General features: G+C 37.3%; 1 protein-coding gene across 4 annotated transcripts in view; it reads left to right on the top strand.

Moving 5' to 3' along the window:
* CNTLN (centlein) overlaps positions 1 to 14,818 on the top strand; it is a 315,313-nt gene that overhangs the window by 290,621 nt on the left and 9,874 nt on the right. For 3 of the 4 annotated variants that reach the window (XM_058695263.1, XM_058695264.1, XM_058695262.1), the window contains exons 24-25: positions 8,447 to 8,632; positions 11,336 to 11,413. In XM_058695263.1, the coding sequence (XP_058551246.1) occupies positions 8,447 to 8,632; positions 11,336 to 11,413 (264 nt within the window). Of the gene's footprint in view, positions 1 to 8,446; positions 8,633 to 11,335; positions 11,414 to 14,818 lie in introns of those variants that run through there. The other variant, XR_009251688.1, reaches the window with a different exon arrangement.

The following is a 14,818-nucleotide window of genomic DNA, read 5'->3' as shown; positions in this document are numbered from 1 at the left end:
AAAAAACAAAGATGAGACAACTCTGAAGCTCCAGAGCTCCCAATAAGCTGGCATGAAGTCTCTGCAGGAACTGCAGTGCACTTCATTTTTTTCCAGTCCTGCTTCCTGAAGCTTCTTACAGCTGTTGTTTCTACAAAAAACCTCCCAAACGCGAATTTTCATCTCAGATTCTGCGTCCAGGTGATCTGACCTGAGATGTACCACAAAGGAAACCTTAATTAATTCTGAAAGGTAGAAATAGTTACAGATAACTTTCTCTGGGAGTAATGCAATAAAACTAATCAATTACAAAACCTGAAAACAGAGGTCACTATGACCTCAGTATTTAAAAGAAAAAAATTCTTGGGTCAAGAAGATAAATGTGAACAAATTACAGAATATCCCTAAAAGAATAACATTCTGGAATGATCAGAACCCATGGGATGGCTAAAACAATGCTGAAAAAAATTGTAACTGTACATATTTACATTAATAAACAAGAAGAAATGAAAATAAACAGCTCCAGTACTAATAACTAGAATCTAAAGATTAAAATAGAAATTAATGAATTAAAAATGTACAATTAATAAGTGAACAAGAGTTGTTTTTAAAAAAGAAAAAGCATGGGGTGCCTGAGTGGCTCAGTCATGTAAGCGTCCCACTTTAGCTCAGGTCATGCTCTCATGGTTCACGAGTTTGAGCCCCTCGTGGGGCTCTGTCCAGCTTAGAGCCTGGAGCCTGCTTTGGATTCTGTGTCTTCCTCTCTCTCTGCCCCTCCCCTACTCTCTCTCTCTCTCTCTCTCAAAATAAATAAATAAACAAACATTTAAAAAGAAAAAGTAATAAAATAGATGGACCTGGCGTTACCTTACCTAATTAAGAAAAAAGAAAGTACAACTATGCGAAACAAGTGATAAATAACAGTAGCCACAGACTCGGGGGGTGGGGGGTATCATGGCAGGCTACTTAGCTCAACTACATGCAAATAAATTTGAAAGCCTGGATGAAATGGAAAGTTTTCTAGGAAAATATAATGTTCCAAATTTTGCTCTAGAACAAAGAGAATACTAAAACCAAGTTGTCAGAAACGTACCTTCTTACCTTCCCTTTCAGTAAATACTAAGTAAGCCAAATTCAGACAAGTGCTACTACAGTAAAGAACAGATCAATTTAATCTCATCAAAACTACTGTAGCACATGGAAAGAGAAAGGTACCTCCAATTTTTTTTTTTTAAAAAGACTGCACACACTGGGTGTTATATGTAAGTGATGAATTACTAAATTCTATTGCTGAAGTCATTATTACACTATTGTTGACTAACTTGGATTTAAATTTTTTTAAAAAATTGGATGCTTAACTGACTGAGCCATATAGGCGCCCCCTTGATTAACTATTTTTCAAGTTGTTTTGTAAAGAAAATTATTTTGTGTGGATTATTTTTAGAATTTGGTGAATAAATTACACCATTATAGATTGTTACAAAAAAAAAAGACTGCACAAAACTAAAAGAAATCAATCTCACGTTAATGTAGAAATCCTATGATAAAATGTTGGCAAATATAGGTCAACAGCACATCAAAAAATAATATAGCACACCAACTGGAGTTTATTCCAGAAATGCAAGGATAATTCAAATCCAAGAAAATTACTAATAATCCTATTAATAGCTTTATGATGGAAAATCATGATAGTTTATATGGATGGTAAAATGGGCTTAAGACAATTTGATATTTTTATAAGAAATAAAAATGAGTAGAAAACTATTAAATTACATATTATAGATTAATATATTAAAATATATTTCTTAACATTAAAATATGGCTCTCATCTCAAAGCTGGCATAGTATTTCCTAAGAAGTAAAAGGACTGTCACTAAAGTTAGGAAGAAGTCAAGCATGTCCATCAGTGCCGGATTCCAGCTCCAGCAGGTCCAGGGGTTCCCAAAGGATGAACGGCGTCGCGAAAATAACAAATGGACACAGACCACAGCAGTATGTTAGACTGGCCACTTTATTGTGGCAAGCGTGGCATTATATTTGTTAGCAGTTTCCTTATAACGTGTGTCATCTATGTTTTCTGGCATTACCTGATTCTAAAGATGTTCCTTTGTGTAATCACCCATTAAGGAACAACATAGTTATTTTCTTGTAACGTTCCCTCCTGCCCTTTCAAGGTCATCTAGCTCTCAACACCTCAAGGGGAACGTTTACAGGGACGTGACTTCTTAATTGTTCCTTTGAACCATTTGCGGTACAAGGAACAAAAGTATTCGCTTTGGTCTGGGGTGCCCAGAGGGAGCCAAGAGGGCCCTGGGAACCCACGCCTTATGCGCTCCCAGAGAGACAATGTATACCTAGGAACTAATGAACCGTTCTGTACCTTAACCCACCAGGTCCAGTTATCATCTGGAATGCCTCCTGGGGGCCAAATGGGCCTAGGGGTTGGAGTAACTTGTATCCGTAGATACATTCCTTTGTTGCCAGAGTGGGGATTTCGAACCCGTTTGTCCCCCTCCTTGGCTGGAAAATATATGGGGCCGTCCTTCCTTTAGGGAGAGGAGTCTTTATAGGGGGTGGCAAGGGCTGGATGTAGGGCTGCATGATTTCCTTGCGGAATCTTCTTTCTTTCCCCAGTGGTTCTTTTCCCGGGGGGCCTGTCGTGGGCAATTCCCCAACCGACAAATCCCCAGGTGCTTTCACTGGGAGGGGGGCTGCCCTGACCAATGCTAAGGCCAAATTACATAAAAGCAGGAGTATGAGAAGCTTCACTTTCAGTGGGCCGCCATGCAGTGCCAATCCGTCCACCTCCCGGGGCCCTGCCATCAGGCTGGTTGGAGAGCTTGGCTTCTGGCACATCAGTACTACTATTTAATACTGTTTGGGAGGAACTTAACTGATGCAATCAGAAAAGAAATTAGAGGTGTAATATTTGGAAAATAAGAGATAAAATTATCAATATTTGAAGATACGATTCAGTCCCTAGAAACTAAGGAGCTGAAAAATTATAACAAATAAGAAGCTTCAGTAAGCTAAATATATGTCAACAATCTTTATATATACAAACAACAGTCGGTATTAGAAGCAGCTCCCAATCAGGTCATGATCTCAGGGTTCGTGGGTTTGAACCCCACATTGGGCTCTGTGTTGACAGTGTGGAGCCTACTTGAGATTCTCTCTTTCCTTCTCTTTTTGCCCTTCCACTCACACTTTCCCTCTCTCTCAAAAATAAATAAACTTTAAAAAAAAGAAGCAGCCCCCCAAAAATAAAATGCTCAGGAATAAGCTAGATCTATAAAGAGAAAACTTAAAAATGATTCTAAGAAATGCAAATAAAGATTTAACTGAGAAGGAACTCCATGGTCTTCAATTAGGAAGACTCAAACATGTTAAAATGTTAGCCTGATCCAAATGAAATGTAACATGATTGAAATAAAATTACCAGTAAGATTTGGTTTTTAAGGGGAGGGAAACTAGACAATGTTCCATATGGAAAACCAAACAAGCAAAAATTACCAAGAAAAATCTGAAAAAGAAGGGTAATGAGAGGGAGATAGCCTGCCAAATGTTAACATTTATTATAAAGCCTCACTAGCTTAAATATGTTCTAACACTTCACTAATAAAAAGAGAGATGGAACGGAACAGAAAGTCCAGAAACTGACCCAAACACACAGGAGTTCACTGGGAGGAAGGTGAACTTTCTAATGAATGGTTGTGGGATAACTGAGTATGATTTTATGTAGCAATTTCAAAATGATGACCAATGGGTAACAAATTGAAAATTGAAAAATAAAAACTTAAAAGTAGCAGAAAAAGTCATGGTTAGAAAATGCATTTATATATGTCTCATTGTGGAGAATACTTTTTGAAGTAACACACTAAATTCAAAAGTGAGAAAGAAAGGAAAAGAACCATTGAGTATATTAAAAATAAGAAATATTTTTCCTTGGCATGAAACACTAATTACCGTGAAAAGAAAAATACAAAGAATGAAAAAATTCACATATAAACAATAGATAAATATAATATCCCCAATATATAAATGATTCCTGTAAATCACTAAGAAAAACAAAAAAATGAGAAAAGAAATATAATTATTTCTTAAAGCTGATGTTCAACTTTTTTTTTCATAAGGGAAATGAAACTTACACATACAGTGAAAAAACAAGCTACGGTAAAATCCCAGATTGGTGTTTTGCTAATGGTATGCAGAAACAAGTACTTTTTTTTTAAGTTTATTTATTTATTTTGAGAGAGACAGAGACAGCATGAGCTGAGGGGGAGGGGCAGAGAGAGGGAGAGAGAATCCCAAGCAGGCTCTGTGTTTTCAGCGCAGCTCCTGATCCAGGGATTGAACTCACCAACGGTGAGATCATGACCTGAGCCGAGGTCAAGAGTCCCACACTCAAATGACTGAGCCACCCAGGAGCCCCTCTTTTAATGTTTATTTGTTCTTGAGAGAGAGAGAGAGAGAGAGAGAGAGACAGAGCACGAGCTGGGGAGGGGCGGGGAAGGGGGTGGACAGAGGATCAGAAGCAGGCTCCACACTGACAGCAGAGAGCCCTATGTGGGACTTGAACTCATAAACTGTGCGATCATGACCTGAGCCAAAGTTGGACACTTAACCAGTTGAGCCACCCAGGTGCCCCACAAATACTTTCATATGTTCTTTGTAAAGGTATATCTTGGTACTGTCTTGGAGGGTGGGGACATTAACGGTTTTCAGAATTACAGTTAGACACACCCATTGGTCCAGCAATTTCTCTTCTATGGATATATCCTAGAGATGCAAAATGTATACATGAGCACTGTTATTTATTGCAACATTCCTTGAGCTGGCATAAGATTGAAAAACCCAAACAGGGGTGCCTAGATGGCTCAGTTGGTTAAGCTCAGAGCCTGGAGCCTGCTTTAGATTCTGTGTCTCCCTTTCTCTCTGCCCCTCCCCAGCTCTCACTTGCGCGCACTCACTCGCTCTCTCTCTCTCTCTCTCTCAAAAATAAATAAACTTTAAAAAAGAAAAAAAAAAGAAAGAAAAACAACCCAAACATCTGGCTAGGCTGCTCTCAGCTCACGAAGCCAGGCACCCGAGGTCCAGAGCTCTGTCTACCCAGAGTAAGGGGTGTCCTTTTCTCATGCTTGGGTAGGCATGGTATAGACTAGCATTGATTCGTTTCTGAAAAGGAGAACTTAAAGACTCTTGTGAAGTAGTCCTATGGTTTTGGATTTGGGTTTTTTTTAATTTTATTTTATCTTTATTGTGATCTTTCCCACAAATATTTCAATTGCACTTTTACTCAACTTGCCTTTTTTTTTTTTTTTTTTTTAATATATGAAATTTACTGTCAAATTGGTTTCCATACAACACCCAGTGCTCATCCCAAAAGGTGCCCTCCTCAATACCCATCACCCACCCTGCCCTCCCTCCCACCCCCCATCAACCCTCAGTTTGTTCTCAGTTTTTAACAGTCTCTTATGCTTTGGCTCTCTCCCACTCTAACCTCTTTTTTTTTTTTTTTTTCCCCTTCCCCTCCCCCATGGGTTTCTGTTACGTTTCTCAGGATCCACATAAGAGTGAAACCATATGGTATCTGTCTTTCTCTGTATGGCTTATTTCACTTAGCATCACACTCTCCAGTTCCATCCACGTTGCTACAAAAGGCCATATTTCATTTTTTCTCATTGCCACGTAGTATTCCATTGTGTATATAAACCACAATTTCTTTATCCATTCATCAGTTGATGGACATTTAGGCTCTTTCCATAATTTGGCTATTGTTGAGAGTGCTGCTCTAAACATTGGGGTACAAGTGCCCCTATGCATCAGTACTCCTGTATCCCTTGGATAAATTCCTAGCAGTGCTATTGCTGGGTCATAGGGTAGGTCTATTTTTAATTTTCTGAGGAACCTCCACACTGCTTTCCAGAGCGGCTGCACCAATTTGCATTCCCACCAACAGTGCAAGAGGGTTCCCGTCTCTCCACATCCTCTCCAGCATCTATAGTCTCCTGATTTCTTCATTTTGGCCACTCTGACTGGCGTGAGGTGGTATCTGAGTGTGGTTTTGATTTGTATTTCCCTGATGAGGAGCGACGTTGAACATCTTTTCATGTGCCTGTTGGCCATCCGGATGTCTTCTTTAGAGAAGTGTCTATTCATGTTTTCTGCCCATTTCTTCACTGGGTTATTTGTTTTTTGGGTGTGGAGTTTGATGAGCTCTTTATAGATTTTGGATACTAGCCCTTTGTCCGATGTGTCATTTGCAAATATCTTTTCCCATTCCGTTGGTTGCCTTTTAGTTTTGTTGGTTGTTTCCTTTGCTGTGCAGAAGCTTTTTATCTTCATAAGGTCCCAGTAATTCACTTTTGCTTTTAATTCCCTTGCCTTTGGGGATGTGCCGAGTAAGAGATTGCTACGGCTGAGGTCAGAGAGGTCTTTTCCTGCTTTCTCCTCTAAGGTTTTGATGGTTTCCTGTCTCACATTCAGGTCCTTTATCCATTTTGAGTTTATTTTTGTGAATGGTGTGAGAAAGTGGTCTAGTTTCAACCTTCTGCATGTTGCTGTCCAGTTCTCCCAGCACCATTTGTTAAAGAGACTGTCTTTTTTCCATTGGATGTTCTTTCCTGCTTTGTCAAAAATGAGTTGGCCATACGTTTGTCGGTCTAGTTCTGGGGTTTCTATTCGATTCCATTGGTCTTTGTGTCTGTTTTTATGCCAATACCATGCTGTCTTGATGATGACAGCTTTGTAGTAGAGGCTAAAGTCTGGGATTGTGATGCCTCCTGCTTTGGTCTTCTTCTTCAAAATTACTTTGGCTATTCGGGGCCTTTTGTGGTTCCATATGAATTTTAGGATTGCTTGTTCTAGTTTCAAGAAGAATGCTGGTGCAATTTTGATTGGGATTGCATTGAATGTGTAGATAGCTTTGGGTAGTATTGACATTTTGACAATATTTATTCTTCCAATCCATGAGCAGGGAATGTCTTTCCATTTCTTTATATCTTCTTCAATTACCTGCATAAGCTTTCTATAGTTTTCAGCATACAGATCTTTTACATCTTTGGTTAGATTTATTCCTAGGTATTTTATGCTTCTTGGTGCAATTGTGAATGGGATCAGTTTCTTTATTTGTCTTTCTGTTGCTTCATTGTTAGTGTATAAGAATGCAACTGATTTCTGTACATTGATTTTGTATCCTGCAACTTTGCTGAATTCATGGATCAGTTCTAGCAGACTTTTGGTGGAGTCTATCGGATTTTCCATGTATAATATCATGTCATCTGCAAAAAGCGAAAGCTTGACTTCATCTTTGCCAATTTGGATGCCTCTGATTTCCTTTTGTTGTCTGATTGCTGATGCTAGAACTTCCAGCACTATATTAAACAACAGCGGTGAGAGTGGGCATCCCTGTCGTGTTCCTGATCTCAGGGAAAAAGCTCTCAGTTTTTCCCCATTGAGGATGATGTTAGCTGTGGGCTTTTCATAAATGGCTTTTATGATCTTTAAGTATGTTCCTTCTATCCCGACTTTCTCAAGGGTTTTTATTAAGAAAGGGTGCTGGATTTTGTCAAAGGCCTTTTCTGCATCGATTGACAGGATCATATGGTTCTTCTCTTTTTTTTTGTTAATGTGATGTATCACGTTGATCGATTTGCGAATGTTGAACCAGCCCTGCATCCCAGGAATGAATCCCACTTGATCATGGTGAATAATTCTTTTTATATGCTGTTGAATTCGATTTGCTAGTATCTTATTGAGAATTTTTGCATCCATATTCATCAGGGATATTGGCCTGTAGTTCTCTTTTTTTACTGGGTCTCTGTCTGGTTTAGGAATCAAAGTAATACTGGCTTCATAGAATGAGTCTGGAAGTTTTCCTTCCCTTTCTATTTCTTGGAATAGCTTGAGAAGGATAGGTATTATCTCTGCTTTAAACGTCTGGTAGAACTCCCCTGGGTCAACTTGCCTTGATCAAGTCTTTGCAAAGGATTTCTGATCCAGTTTTAATAAAATAGAAATTGCTCTCTTTCTGTAGCCATATTTCACCAGTTTATGTAATAATTAAATTAATAATATAATTAACCTGTTACAACGAATATGCACACATTCTGCAATAAACAAACAACAATTGGCATCAGCTCTGTGGGCAGGAGTAGTTGTGCTCTGGCATGATGAAAAGTAGCCTGCCTGATGCAAGAGCTCACCAACCAGGATATCAGTTCGTAAACCTGAAAGAGGGATTGGAGAGTTTGGTTAATCCAGCAAGTTGGTGGAGTGTTCATTTAAGAGAGCTTTTATTACATACAGACAATAAGTAAAGAGCAATCTATTGTGTTCCAAAATAAATAAAATCAGAGTAATTCTAATAAGCAATGATTTGCTGATATCCTTATATTTTTATATTATGACTGCTTTGTCTTCATTTATGACTTCCATATGAGCCCACATTCTTTCCAATGTGTTGCAGGCTTTGGTCAAAGAATTACAAAATGATGTCTATGAAATAAGGCAACAAATCAGAGAGCGTAAAAAAATGCAGAAAAACAGGGACACTTGCAGAACTTCAACCCATAAAGCCCAGACGTTGGCAGCTTCTATTCTCAACATTTCACGGTCAGATCTAGAGGAAATATTAGATACAGAAGATGAAATGGTAAGGTCATTTAAGTATTTATTAATCAAGGGCTCTTTACACATTGAACTTAAGCAAATACTTTTATTTGTTTTATAATTCTTAGAGTTTCATCTTTAATATAATATTAATGAAGGTAAGCTTGACAATGTACTAGTGAAAGTTACATCAAGGGTATTAACCAACTCAGAAAACCTTTAGAAAAATTGAACTGTGTAATACAGAAATAAGCCAGTACATAGAACCTTTAGACCTGCTTCTTTGTTATTCAAGTCCTTTCCTGTCACTTCCATTTTCTTTAATTTAGTTAATCATATATCTTATAAGATACTATTTTTAATTAAGCCAGTTTGAATGGATTTAGTTAAGGTGGGTCATCATTGATTTGAGGACCTTTCCTCCGATGTGAGTAAAAATAGTAAATCTATTGGCTTTCCTAGATAAATTCAAAATTATTGTTGATGAAGTTAAAGAAAAATATATTTATGGCTTTAAATTGGCTAAAGTACTCCTGTCTGAGTGAATTGATATGCATACAGATATGAGTCTTCAGTAGCAATTCTGTACCCCTGGGGAGGCCACTGCATTTTTAAATATAGTTGTTTCCTCATTGACAATAGAAGCTCATCCTATACGTAGTCTTCTATGAGACCTGAGGATGATAATCCTGTTCTACTACTAAGTCTCTGAACTTTAATACATGAATACTAGACTTTACTGTTTGCAAACATTTAAAGAGATGACAGCACTAGTAGCTTCCCAATACATATTTGCTCAATGAATAACTAAAATGGTAGACGTGAATATTTGTATGAGAACATCCTCCAGCACCCCTGTCAGCTTCTCAGAAAACTTCTGGAGAAAAAAAAATTCTGGAACAGAGCAGATCTACAAATTTCAAACTGCAAAAACTGCAGTTTTTAAACTTCTAGGAATTCTTAGAAAAGAGGTCCACCTACGAAATTATTTTCATCCCATGGGTGAACAGGATAGTGAACTATCAGTTTGCCTTTTTTTTAGCACCTATGCCACAATGCCCATGACTTCTACACTTTGAATTCACTTTGTGAATTCTGAACTTTGAAGGACAGGAGCATTACCAAATATAGTATCAAATACAAGACACACAAGAAATAATAGTGTCTCTGGCAAGGGTGTTAACTATACATTATTATAGACATTTAATTAATATTTGTTGATTGACAATGAGAATCCTAACAGAAAATTAGGATTGAGTCCTCCACTGTTGCCTAAGAGCTTTAAAACAAGCAGATTTCCAAAAGCCCTCATGTATGTGTGTATTTGTGTGTGCATGTGTGTGCATACACACAGATAAATGTTCTGGAAGACAGGCCCATCGGCTTTGTGTGGTCTCAAAATATGCCCTCTCTGGGCTTACAAATTAGGAAAAAGTACCCTCTCTGAATGGACAAGTTAGAAAAAAGTTTTCCCTTTGAGTATATGAATTAGATCTCTCTTTATAGTCCCAAAGAGTAGCTGGCACATTTCTGTGAAGAAATAGTACCCCAGCCTCTGCCTCTGGGCAGATGTATTCTAGAGCCAGAACGTACAGCACTGAAGTTTGCATATCACATAACCTTCAGTGCAAGTCCTCCTGGAAGAAAAAGGACACTAGTACAAACACCCTGTTCTAGGAGGATTAGTGCACCTTGATACATTTACTAGGTTTAATTATAGATCAGAGCTTAGTTAGATCCCTGCGTCTTTTCAGAGGTCTAGAGAGTTGACTGGACTTGTCCAAGCAGAGCCCAAACCAGCTGACTTATATTCTTTAAGCTACACTGAATTCTAGCAAATTCATGTAAAAATTGATATTCCATATGAAGTGCCTAGTGGGATACCTCGCATACAGTAAATTTCAACAAATGTTAGTTTCCCAAAAACCTTTCCCTTTTTGAAAAGTCGTCTTTTTGTAAACTGAATCATGATTTTATTTTATTTTGAATCATGATTTTAACTGAATAATCAACAGCACATATGAATGCATTGTATTTTCAGAAATATATTACCTCGATAATTGAAAGGCTGAAATATTTAGGCACTTACAACACTATTAAATTGAAGAGCCCCTTGCTAATCAGTCAGTTATTGGATATTTTAAATAAGTAAGCATTTAAATACCCCAGTGGCATGTCACATCCTATTTTGTTTTTACCTGTAACAATTACTCCTTAATTATCTATTGACGAGTCATATTGTTTCAGTATAAGGTTTTATGTTATCTTACAAGAGTCCCTTGTAAATGATTATTTTATATAGCTCTGTCTTTTTATTAAGTTTATTTACTTATTTAAGTAATCCCTACACCCAGTGTGGGACTTGAACCCATGATGCCAAGATCAAGCGTCACAAGCCAGGCAGCCAGCCAGGCACCTCTGTACAGCTCTGTCTTATTTTTTGCTTGATTTTAATCGCTTTTACCTCCACCTCAGTCTCTACCTCAGTCTCCACTGTGAATGCAGAAATAAAATATTCCTGAATTGTATTGTGAAATAGAGAGATAGAGCTTTATCTTCCGCATGTTGGTATTTATAAAGTAGTATTAAGAGCACAGATTTGCATATTCCCTCCTCTGGAGGGACAGGCTGGTCTTTGTTGAATTCTATTCTGCCAGTATCTCTATAAATTTATTTAGTTACCTGACAGTATGATCAAGTTCATGTACTTACAATTAACACCAGTCTTTTGATTTTCTTCATTTAGGAAATAGAAAGGACGAAGATAGATGCTGAAAATGATCGGGAATGGCTGTTGTACATTCAGAAACTTCTTGAAGGACAGGTATTTCATTTTTCTGCTTCATGTATTAAAACTTCTCAAAAAAACATTTCAAGCCTTACATTTTTACTCGATGTCTAACTTTTTGCAAATAGTTACACATTATTTACTTCTGTTAGGTAAAGAAGTATTCCAATAGGTAGACAGGAAAGTTAACCCTCTATTTGTACTTTTGGACTTAACAAATGAAACACATGCCTTGGGAAGAGCCAACATAGGTCTTAGCAAATGCATTAATTAAATTATTGAGTCAGCCTCTATGCTAGCTACACTGAAAAGGATCCGTTCTCTCAGCCCTCTTAGGAAAAGAGATTCTTTATTATGTGTCTTTAAAGTTAGTAGTTGATATGGACACCTGAGGAGTTCATGGGTTTCAGTGACCTTTTACTATGGACCTGTTTCCAGTCAATTCATGTTTTCCTCACAGCCAGACAGCTGTTTATTACTGTGTCTTCCCGCATTCTCTACAATATTTTCTACTGAGACCTCGAGCAGCTTGTTAGTGGGAAGTAAATATTGATTTGGCATCCTGTCAATGCAGGAAGAATGAAAAAATTTCCACCAGAGGCCCCTCAAACATTTTCCTATCGACATTTTCTGGGCCGAGTGGAAAGCTGCATAGAGGATGACAAGGCCAAGACGAGTTGAAATCCCTGAGGGGTCCATTGAGACGGCTGCTGTGACCTGTGTGATACTTTTTCTTTCCTTTCAAGTATTTTTTTAATACACATAGAGTCTGCTGGGATGTGCCCCTCTTGTAAGTGATCAAGGGCAGTTTATTGGCAGGTGAGAGCCCTGCTTTTCTAGTCATAGCCAGCTTTTGTTTTGACATCACCAACAGCATGTAATGTATTCGAAAACTTTTTCATTAGAGTTCTTTTTGATTAACCTAATTGTCTCTTTTAAAAATGAACCAAGGATAAAAAGAGCTAAAATGTGTTTTTCAAAATAGCAAAAAATATACACATCCATTACTGTCCTGTGATTTTTGGAAAGCCATTATAAATGTTTCTGTGTAAAGATTAAAAATAAAAGCAGTTTTAAACACATTTATTTTACATTTATATGAACAAACAACAGCATCTATACTTCTGGAAAAGTCAAGGATAAGTAAATAATACATGAACTACTCATATTCTTAGTGTCAGTCTTATATATTTTTGAAATGTTATCTGGAATCACTTCCATAGTAACAGAAGGTGATTGGCAATCTTTGCTTAAAGTTCTTCAAGTGCAGACAATGTCTTCTACAGTGACAACTTGCTTTTGAGAAGAAAGGCCATTTCTTAATGAATGTTGCATGCCCAGCACCCAGCCCAGTGGCCAGCACATCAAAGGAGTTCGGTAATGAGTGTGACAGGTTATATATTTAGGCTTGAAAAATGATAAAAAAATAAACTCTTAAATGAATTTTTTAATGTTCAATTTGTAAACATGACTCTAATATGGAGCTTTCATCGTCCGTTATGGACATAAAAAAAATAGATCCACATGCGTAAATCTTTATTAAATTTTTCTAAAGCTGTATTGACACCAGACCTGCTTTTTTGACTCACCTTTGTAGATGTACATGCACACATTCTACATTATCTGGATGTATACTTATGCCGCTTAGTCGGTGCAAAAAAAAATCCTGTGGAAAATGGCATTAGACCGCTTAATACTGCAGTTTGATGTAGTGCCTTTTTGTGCCACTGAGCCTGGACTCTGGAATATAATTGCCTGGCAGTATTGATTTAATTGCCCAGGTTTATTTGTGGACTCCTAATTATTGACTGGAGGTAAATTTAATGGAGCAGCCTTTATGAACACTGGGAAAGCGCCTCTGTTGCCGTTATACATAATGAACTGCATCATGTGCCTTTAGATCATTTTTCAAGCTAATTTTATTCCACTGTGACAGTATGAAAACATTTAAAAAGTCAAAGACTTTTTATTTTTATTACTGACATAGGTGGTTTTGCTGATGTCTTTGAATTTTGTGAGAAAAAAATAGTGACTTGATTGGTTGCACTTGAATGTCACTTCATAATTACACCCAAGAGAAAAATCTATAAAATAGAAAACTTCTTTTTTTTAGCCTACTTTTCTTCTCTCTCCGTTCCAGCAATTACATTTGTCCTGTATTTTAGAAAAGGTTTTCTTTGTCCGCCAATTTTTTTAGAGGCTGTTATGCCTCTAAAAGTGTATGTATGTTCATTCCTACATTTGCTTAGTACGGTATACAGTTCTGTGTGTCTGAGGTTACGTGATTGTCAAGCTGTGGAATAATTGAGCACATTTCCTTAAAAAAATAATTAATTTAATATTGATATTTGGTTATTAGAATATTTTGAAGATGAAATTATTGGAAAACTTCTCTTTTATGTCCTCTGTGTTGGGTGATGTAAGGGAATTCTCGGATCAGAGGAGTCAGTCTGGCCCTGTGGTTTTACCTTTTGTTTAAGAATTAAGCCACAAAATGATTTTCTTTCAAAGAAAATTTTCTCTGCATTCATTTGGTGTAAATTTACATTCATATAATACTTGCCACAAAATAAAAAGCTGTTCCGCCATGTGGCAATATGGGACTATACAACAATATAATGCCTACTACTGCTGCTAGCCAGAAGTGCATGACAACTGAAAGGCCTGAAACCTTAACTTTTCTTTATTTAATGCAGAGTGCAAATATATGGCCTCCTTGCTTCAAGTAGTCCTGGTGCAATTGGTAATTTTATGTGTAATCATATCTGCACCTAACTTTTGTTCCCACAGATTTCTAGCAATAAAAATTACACTAAAAAAATCTTTCTAATATCTACTGTTATTCTTACAGCATAGCTGCCATTTAATTTCTTTGAACATTTTTACTTGTATTAATTCATCTTTCTTACATTATTACATTTTTAAAAACTTGCAATCTATGGCAGAGACAAGCAAACAAATTAATGATTATAATAGGATGGGAGAACCCTTCCAAATTAGTTCTTCTGTAGTTCAGAGGGTGGGAGAAAAAAACAGAGATAGAAAAAGTAGGCTGGGACCAAACTACAAAAGCGGTGAGCAAGAAAGAGATATGATCAGAGTTGTGTTTTATAAAGATACTTGAGATCAGCACATAGTAGGTCTGTAGGGAGAGAGACTGGGAGCAGGAAGATAGTTTAGGCAAAGGGCAATGAGGGTCTGCATGTGCCGTTGCCATAAAAATGGAAAGAATGAGATAGATGTGACCCACATTATAGCGATTGAATCAATAGCAGTAATGAGATTAGATAGAGTCAGAAAGCAGAAACCATAGATAGGTGAGTTTAATACCCCACATAAAGAGAAAGATGATGATACCTCTAAGAGTCTGAGAGACCAAAAGGTGTAGATCAGATGTGGTAGGGAGGAGATGTCAGTACTGAATCCATAGAAAGTGTAATA

The sequence above is a fragment of the Neofelis nebulosa genome, chromosome 12 (assembly GCF_028018385.1).
Source record: "Neofelis nebulosa isolate mNeoNeb1 chromosome 12, mNeoNeb1.pri, whole genome shotgun sequence".
Taxonomy (NCBI): domain Eukaryota; kingdom Metazoa; phylum Chordata; class Mammalia; order Carnivora; family Felidae; genus Neofelis; species Neofelis nebulosa.
This window is presented reverse-complemented; position numbering and strand designations above follow the sequence as displayed.